The sequence below is a fragment of the Cynocephalus volans genome, chromosome 8, assembly GCF_027409185.1.
Source record: "Cynocephalus volans isolate mCynVol1 chromosome 8, mCynVol1.pri, whole genome shotgun sequence".
In the NCBI taxonomy this organism is placed as follows: Eukaryota; Metazoa; Chordata; class Mammalia; order Dermoptera; family Cynocephalidae; genus Cynocephalus; species Cynocephalus volans.
In genome coordinates this window covers 34,363,765-34,372,954 of record NC_084467.1, presented here as the reverse complement: position 1 = coordinate 34,372,954, position 9,190 = coordinate 34,363,765, and the positions used below count along the sequence as shown (strand labels likewise).

At 40.4% G+C, this 9,190-nt stretch overlaps 1 protein-coding gene across 1 annotated transcript in view; it reads right to left on the bottom strand.

Annotated features, from left to right (window-relative positions):
* Positions 1 to 2,751: 2,751 nt before the first annotated feature.
* Positions 2,752 to 9,190, bottom strand: part of RIMKLA (ribosomal modification protein rimK like family member A) — a 28,728-nt gene continuing 22,289 nt past the window's right edge. Inside the window, exons 4-5 of the mRNA XM_063104985.1 lie at positions 5,317 to 5,520; positions 2,752 to 3,322 (exon numbers count right to left, since the gene is read on the bottom strand). Coding sequence (XP_062961055.1) covers positions 2,832 to 3,322; positions 5,317 to 5,520 — 695 coding nt within the window. The 3' untranslated portion in view covers positions 2,752 to 2,831. The remainder of the gene's footprint in view (positions 3,323 to 5,316; positions 5,521 to 9,190) is intronic.

Here is a 9,190-nt window from a genome sequence, read left to right as displayed (position 1 = left end):
ATCATGGCCTTTTTCTCTCTTAACTCCCCATATGAAGGGTGATGAGGAACTGTTATAAAGCCAGATGTGGGAGGTGTTCTACTACCACTTTCCACACAAAGCAAAGTCTCGTTTATTAACTCACTTCAACCTCAAAGCACCCCCAAGAGGTAAACAGAATAGGCATGTCCCCTGCCTGAAGAATGAAAAAATGGAGCCATAGAGTTCATATGATTGTACAAGGTTGATCAGCTGTTTAAGGGGAGAGCCAGAACCAGGCTGTGGCTCTGTACCCCATGTTCTTTCTAGCCAGCCTTCGGGGCAGCTGTGGCAAGTATAGCCTGGCCACCTTGCAGAGGCTCAGAGTCCACAGCCAACCATGGTATGGGAAACCCTGGAGGGGGCTGTCTATGGTCCAGCTGTGATCCAGCTTTCTTTGCGTCCAAACAGGGCTACTTCCGGGCAATGATGCCAATAATTACAGATGTCAATGATTACAGATTACAATGATTACAGCTGGAAATTGGGTCTCCTTTGGCAAAGGACTCTGGAAGCACTTCCTAGATGCTCTGCTCAGGATGAGCCCTGCTGGTATCCTTTTAGATAAAGTGGAGAGACTGGGCTTATACTAAACTGGAAATGAGTGAATGCAGCTTCCAGAAGGCCATCACTTGGTTCAGATGTTTACACAGAAAGCATCTGACCAATTCCAGTGAGAACAAACCTAAAACTATCCTTCTTCTAAAGCCACCCTGAGTGATAAAGATAAGGTCCATGTCTTAACCTATCTAAAAGTGAAGTATTATTATTTTTCAACTGTACAAGACACATTACTAGGATTACAGTTCAGAAGCATGCACCCTATGTTGGACTGCATTTAAACTACAACTGTGCAGTGTGACATCTCCATTACATGGCACCAAACATTTTTCAATTGTACAACTGTTACTTGGTGAGATCTGGTTTTAATTACAATTAATTTTAAAAGGCAATTTCTATTTAAATGTGTTGTGAAAAAATGTAATAGTTTAACTTTATACACATTTTATATTTATGATAGAATACGTACAGGAATTTATGCACCCAGATGGGTGGTGTTGCCTTCAAAGTAGTCACCTTGAGAAGATGTATGTTTATTCCAGTGAAGCTGACCTTACTTTACAACATTTCTAGAAACTTTTTTGGATTTTTTGAGGAATGATTTTTCTTAACATCTGAAGTGCATAAGAAAATAACTCTGATAAACAAAATGGGTGATGGAACTTGTGCCTACCTTGGTGGGCAAGGTGGGGGTGGCAAAAAACAAGGTCTGACCGTAAAGTTGTGAGGCCTCTTTCCTTGAATGGCTTTAAAGATAACCCCAAAGAGGAATTCCAAGTGTTCTTGGCACATGCAACATCACAGCTCAAGAGTATGGTTTTCTAAGGACATAACTCCAATTATGGTAACTCCTGAGTGCATATGTTCTAGTGTTTTTGGTTTAAAAGGTAGCCATGCTGATTTTCAGTCATACTTCCTATAAGCAGAAATGGAAAACTCCATCTCCATGATTTCTCCCAAGGGAAGGATCTCATATACTGATTGAAGAGTTAAAATAAAAAGCACTTAGTGTCATGTCTACATTAGTCCCCCCAAAAATGTACAATGAATAATTCCTTTTTTTTTTTTTTTGGCGGGTGGTTGGTATGAGGATCCAAACCCTTGTATTATAACACTGTGCTCTAATCAGCTGAGCTAATCGGCCAGCCGAAATGAGTAATTCCTGATACCTGAGTCTCCCCAGTTTGGAAAGGTGGGAAAGGACAGGTCTCTGAAGCCTGGACAAGAGAATGTCAAGGTGATTGAAGTATGTTTCCAATGGCTCTATCTACCCAATAGACCCTCAAAACCAACTCATACAAGAAAACCTCTTACAGCTAAGCAGTACACAAAGTTTCAGTAAAGAAGTGGGTAGAATGATTATCTTCCAGTAGCTTTCTATGGTAAAAAACCACTGGCTTCTGAATGACAACTGAACAGAGTCCATTGAAAAGAAAGTCCATGGTGTTAGATTCTAGTGCACGCTTAAAAAAATAAAGTATGTGGCCATAGCTCATTGAAGTGCATTTCCAGCTGAGGCCAAAGGCAGCAAAGGTGCAAGAAGCTGCTGGAGCTGGCATTAGTTGCAGCAGGGTCTATAAATTCGGAGTGGCAGAGCAATTTGTAGAAAGCCCCAGTTACAAAGCAGGACATTTGCCAACCAGTGAGGTCAAAGAACATTCAATCTCACTTTCTACAAAGTGCTTCATTGAAAATGCTAATGAGGAAGCTCCCTAAAACACCACATCCTGAGTGTTGGAGAAGTATGGTCAAGATGGTGGTTGATGGGAACAGAGACTGATCCTCTAACAGTGTTTGAACTGTGTATTCTCCAAACATCACACATACACTAATAAAGGACATATTACTGCAGTCACATTCCACCTTGTCTGCACATGCCTCCATTTCATGGTTGCTTTGGAGTACAGTATTTCCAGGAGCCATTCCGAGTTAATGGGCTCTACTGCTAAAAGCCAGAAGCAGCAGCACAGAGTCAGTGCCTTAAAGTCAACCCTAATATGCAAGTGCTCCAAGCAGACATCGGTCTCAAATCCATCAGTCGGGATGTTGTTCTTGGTAAGTGTTTTTATATTAGTCTTTGTAAAAACCACAAAGCTAGGCCATTTGCTTAAATCATTGTTAGAAAGAACGCTTAGTGCCCAGATGGGATTTCTAGTTTCTGTGCAAATGAAATCACATTAGTCCAGATTTTATTCACACAACTACTAGGGAAGCAGTGGGATTTGGTTTAAATGCTGCCAAAAAGCAGGAATTCACTTAAGTTTTAACTCTGAAGCAATCCTGTTGTTAATGTTGTAGCCAGGTTCGGACAACATGGGGGGCGGGGCCCCCACTGTGCTTGCTGAGGAATCCCGGATCTCTCCCAGTTCAGGCTCACTCTCGCTAGAGGTAGACCCATTGTTGATGGTGTAGACGCTCTCTGTAACTCCCTGAGCTGAAGCACAGCCATCTGGCTCGTTCTTCTCCCTGGGACTTGACAGTCCTGGTAGGACAGCCATCTTCCCAGTCTGCCTACTTGGCAGCAAGGACATGGTATAGTCTGCAATGATCCCACCCACATCTAAGTTGCATGCCTGGTCGAAGGCTAGGAAGCCGACGTTGGCATTTGCTTCACACACCACAAAGGAGCCATCGTCCATGATAAGGAGATCAATGCCACAGAAGTCCATGCCCAGGATGTTGGACACCTGAATAGCCAACTGCTTGCCTTGTTCTGTCAGTGGGCACATGACGCCCACACCACCTGTGGGAAAAGCACAGTGATACAGAGGTGACAACAGATACTGACTGATGAGTCAAATGACTCTTCAAGAAAGAGTCATTACTCATGAAAAGTCTAGATGGAAATCAGGACACCCTTTGGGAAAACAATATGGTCATTTCTTACCTAGAGTCTTAAAAATGCTGATTTTCTCTAACCCAGCCATCCCACCACAAAGGAAATAATCTTATGTACAGGAAAAAAACTTTACACACAAAGATGTTGATGGCAGTGTTATTTAAAATACTGGAACACCATAGTGCCTGGTACATCGTGAGAACTCAATAAATATTTGTTGAATGAAGAAATGTAAAATTATAATCTAAATATCTCACAATAGAGAAAAACAGCATATTTACAATCAATAATACTGCCAAGAAAAATTAAAGACTGCACAAGTATGACCATAACTAGGCTAAAGAATATTTGTCAGAAAAAATGATTGGAAAGAATGACGCTAAAATGTTTGCCTCTAAATGGTGAGGATAATGATAAAATCTTTTTTCTTTTGACTTTGCTGTATTTTTCTAAATTTTCTTCATTGAGGATTTCCTTTTATGATTAGAAAAAGTAAAATTAACTTATTGATTTTTAAGGAGAAAAAGATGGAGAGGATTGTGAGACAACGCCCTGTACCAAGGAGAGAGGGAGTCTGATTACCCTTACTTATGAAAAAGTTAGGACCTCAGGTTTAATTGTCTGCATTCAGTCTCCCTAGAAAGATTTAAGACTTGTATTCTCAGGTCCAATAACTAAGGTCTTTACCTAACACTGTCCCTTCCCCACCTATGACACCGTATAACAAAAAGGCTATAAAACAGTTTTAAAACAGCTCACCAAGAAAAGCAACATATAAATTATAAAACTGTGTGATTTTTAGATGGGTTAAAGAATGGGTACTGTAAGGTAACTAAAAAAGACAAAATGGTAACACACAAGTTTCAATACTGTGGCACTATACAGGATTATCATCAAAATGAAATAACACGTAAGGTACTTAGTACGGTGTCAACCTGAATCTAGCATTAGTCTCTATCATACCACTTTATCACAATATCTTACAATGATCTGTTTACGTGTCTTCTTTACTGGACCACATGCTACCCAGGGGCAAGGACTCTCTTGTAATCTCTACACTCCCAACGTCTACCACAGAATCTGCTTGGGGAACTGCTCGATGAGTATTAATGAAAGAAGGACTGCATCAGTGTCTATACCTCTTGATTATTAAGTGGACTTAGTATACTCATCTGGTGATTTAAGAAATGATAAATGTAGGTATTTTTTTCATATTATCAACATACAAATCCATTCAGTGAGGTTGACGATAGCTTTCTGTGTTGGAAACAAGAAATTACATCCCTGCTGGATTATCTCCATTTACCAAAACAGAACACAACTTTATCGATAGGTTAATGGGATGGGGTTATGCATTCGACCAAAGTATACACTGCAGCTTTCTAATAACATCATACATTTAAAAAAACCACAAATTTTCAATTAAAATGTAAAGGCAACATATGCTATTCCTCCCGCCATTGCTTTAGTTTAGACCCTTATTATTTCTTGCCTGGGCTGTTGCAACAGCTTCCAAACTCACCCCTTCTTATCCTTCAAGCCACTCTTTACCCAGGTGGCAGTTTTTCCCAAACACTGGTCCTTCTGTCACTCCCGTGTTTAAACCTGATTGCCAGATCCTAAGACCTACAAGACAGGGTTCAAACCTCAGTGTCTTGACACCCCTGGCCTGACCTCTGTCACAGCACTGACATTCATCTGTACCCCTTCAGGACTGCTTGCTGCCATAGGAAAGGGCTCATTTCTCATTCTTATCTGTGAGAACCTGGTGTCTAGCAGAGGGTCTGACAAGATAGTAGGGATTGATATACATTTACTGAAGAGGTCCAAACACCCTAATGAAAACTACTGGTGGCTTTCCTTGACCAACAGACAGACTCTGCACTTTTATACCTTACCGAGAGAACAGTTGCTTTGCATCCGTCCGTCTGTGGAGCAGCGAAGCATAGAGCCTATCACCTGGCCCCCTACCACCACCACCCGGATGTCTTTTCCATGGGACTCCTTCACATACTTCTGGAATAGGTAGGGCACGTCATGGCGGATCAGATGGCAGATGTCTGAGAGGTGATGTTTATCTCTTGCCAGAAAAACAGCTTTTCCTTTAAGAGGAGAGACAAAGAGTGAAAGAAGTGATTAGAGAACTCTGTCCTTGCCATCCTGCCTCCTGTCTCATACCGTCTCATCAATCCTCTCTGACCATGCCTCACTTGGCGCCTTCTATTTTTCTGATTAGACTCTTGCTTCTTATCCAATGACGACTGAACCTTATTTTTCTTTTGACTTTCTTCAGGTCTTAAAACTGTTGACCCTCTCCCCCCACCATCACTCTTTTTTTCAAAATGTAATAGTAATATATTCCAGAAACACAGAAAAGGGGCCAAAATAAAATCCTAAGGACCTAATCAATTCAGTTCCAAAAACAGTTAATTAGCATCTCTATCACCCGGAGAAAGCTTGATTAGGCATGCTCCGTGCCTAACATTTTTTTTTTATTCGCCAAACCTCACACTGGGCTTGATGCACAGGGTAGATGACAATCTCTGTTTACAGAACATAATTAATTAAATATACTTTAGAGAAATTCCAAGTCTGGAAGGAGAGAGATCCAAAAGGAGATAACTACAACACACCATGATGTGACATTAAAAGATGTCTCTGCAAAACACTGTGGGAGCTCAAAGGAGGGAGGCACTGACAGATGCCCTTCTTCCTTTTAAACATAAAAGTGTATTATTTGTCCATACCCAGATAACTCTGCAATGAATGGCCTCTACTTCTATTGATCTCTGAGGGAAAGAATTCCTTCTTTATTCTAAATTCTTCATTTTCTGCTTGAGTCACCTATGCTTGTAATTATTTAGCATCTTATTTCCATTTGCATATTAGTTAACAGCTCTGAGCAGGGGTTCCTGATAGGTTTGCTTTGCAAATGAGACATGAGCATGCCCTGTCTGAACATTCTTTTCAGCTAATATGGAACAAAGAGATGGTTTTCTTAAGTTTTGTGTCACCACCATCTCAAAAAGATGTCTTACTAAAAAGCATGATGGGCATCAGTTCCTAGTGGCACATAAGACTGAAAAGTAACCTCCAAAATATGTCATAACCAGTACTCAATCCTTTCTCAGATGACCGGACCATAGACACCCCAGAGAGCTGGAACAGTGGCCAAGTGATCTGAAGATGTCCAAGTGGCAGGCGATGGGAGGGTGTGCAGTTTAGTGGCAATCAAGTGGGCAGTCAGTGTCAGGGAAGCTGGAGAGGCCCAGCAAGTGGGCATGATGCAGCATCAGTGTTCCAAGTCTCAATCAATGAGTGGAGGAACAAGCAGTTAGACATTTGATACCAGGAGATCTGGCACTTGGCAACAGATGGCTGGAATTTGGTTACAGGCACTGGGGTTCTCTGTACATTAGGCAGGCTTTGCAGCAGAAATGGGGGCTAGAGATAGGGACTGGGTTCTTTGGTTCCTGGCAGAGAGGTTCTGATATGGGACTTACTCTGCAGTTAATAAAGGAGCTACAGATTAAAGGTAGGGAGGAAAAAAAATGGGGGGAGGGACCTAAGATTAGTTAATAACCTACTATGTGTCAAGTACCTTGTTATTATTTCATTTACATTTCACACTAGCCCTATGAAGCTATTACAACAAAGATGGTTATTGTTGTTTGACTGATGAGGAAAAAAAAGGGTCTATAAGATTAATAACTTTCTCAAAGGCACTGCCTGCACACTCACTGCCTTCTTTAGATTTATTTCCATATACTAGAGTCTAATGTAACTGCTGTAACTTTGTTTACTCCCTATCCATTTTCCCTCTTAAGACACTATATGTTACACTTAGCAATGAACAATCTGAAAATGAAATTAAGAAAACAATTCCATTTACAATGGCATCAATAAGAATAACATATTTATAAATAAATTTAACCAAAGAAGTACAAGACTTAGACACTGAGAACTATAAAACATTACTGAAAGAAATTAAAGCTCTAAATAAATGGAAAGACATCCCATGTTCATAAATTGTTAGATGGCAATACTCCTCAAATTGATCTACAGATTCAATGCCATCCCTATCAAAATTCCAACTTCCTTTTTGGCAGAAACTGACAAGCTGATCCTAAAATTCATATGAAAATGGAGAGGACCCCAAAGAATCAAAATAATCTTGAAAAAGAAGGGCAAAGTTGGAAGACCTGTACTTCTCACTTGCAAAACTTACTACAAAGTTACAGTAATCACCACAATGTGGCCTAGCATAAAGATAGACCTATATATCAATGGAATAGAAGTGAGAGCCCAAAATTAAACCTTCACACATACGGTCAATTGATTTTTGACAAGGGTTCCAAGAGCATTCACTGGGGAAAGAACAGTCTCTTCAACAAATGGAACTGGGAAAACTGGATATCCACATAACAAAAGAATGAAGTTGGACACCTACCTCACACAACAAACAAAAATTAACTCAAAAGGGATCAAAGACCTAAATGTAAGGGCTAAAACTATAAAACTCTTATAAGGCAACATAGATGTAAATCTGTCTCAGCTTGGATTAGGCAAGCACAAAATGACATCAAGTAATATGGAATCAAGGGGAAAAAGAGATGAACTTCAACAAAATAAAAAACTTGTGCATGAAAGACACTATCAAGAAATTAAAGGTCAATTTAGAGAATGGGGAAAACATGTTCAAATTATACACTGAATTAGGGTGTCATATCCACATCATATAAATAACCCTTAAAACTCAACAATAAAAAGAAAAAAGGCCCAGTTAAAAAGTGGTCAAAGGATATAAATAAACATTCCTCTAAAGAAATTATATACCCAATGCCTGTTCCACCATTGTATCTTGGCAGTAGATAAATTTGGTTTTGTTTTTCAGGTTCACAGCTGGAAGAACTTTTGCTTTTTGTCTAGGATGAGACTTTGGACTTTGGACTTTTAAGTTGGTGCTGGAGCAAGCTAAGACTTTTGGGACTGTTGGGATAGAATGATTGTATTTTGTATGTGAGAGTGACATGAGTTTTGGGGGGCCAGGGGCGGAATGATGGAGTTTGGATGTGTTGTCCCCTCCAAAACTCATGTGGAAATTTGATCTCCAACGTGGCAGTGTTGGAAACTGATTGAGTCATGGGGACAGATCCCTCAAGAATGGATTAATGCTCTCTCTGGGGGAGGGGGGCTTAATGAGTGAGTTCTCGCTCTGTTAGTTCCCGCGAGAGCTCGTTGCTTAAAAAGACCCTGGCACCTCCTCTCTCTCTCTTGCTTCTTCTCTCTCTTGCTTCCTCTCGCCATGTGATCTGCTTGTACCCGCTGGCTGCCTGCCACTTTCTGCCACGAGTAGAAGCAGCCTGAGGCCCGTGCCAGATGCAGCTGTCCCAGAATCGTAAGCCAAATAAACCTCTCTTCTTTATAAATCACCCAGTCTCAGGTAATTCTGTTATAGCAACACAAAACGGACTAAAACAGAAATGGCCAATAAGTACATGAAACGATGATCAACATCATTAGTCATTTGTGAAATGCAAATGAAAACCACAGTGCGGTGCCACTTCACACTCACTAAGATGGCCACAGCAATCATACTAGGGGTTTTCAAAAAGTTCATGGAAAGATTTGTATTACCTTTTAATTCTATTTTTCCATGAACTTTTTGAAGTACCCTTGTATATATGTGTGCATACATATGTATGTAAAAAATAAAAAGGGTTGGTAAGGATGTGGAGAAATTGGAACCCTCATATATTGCTGGTGGGAAAG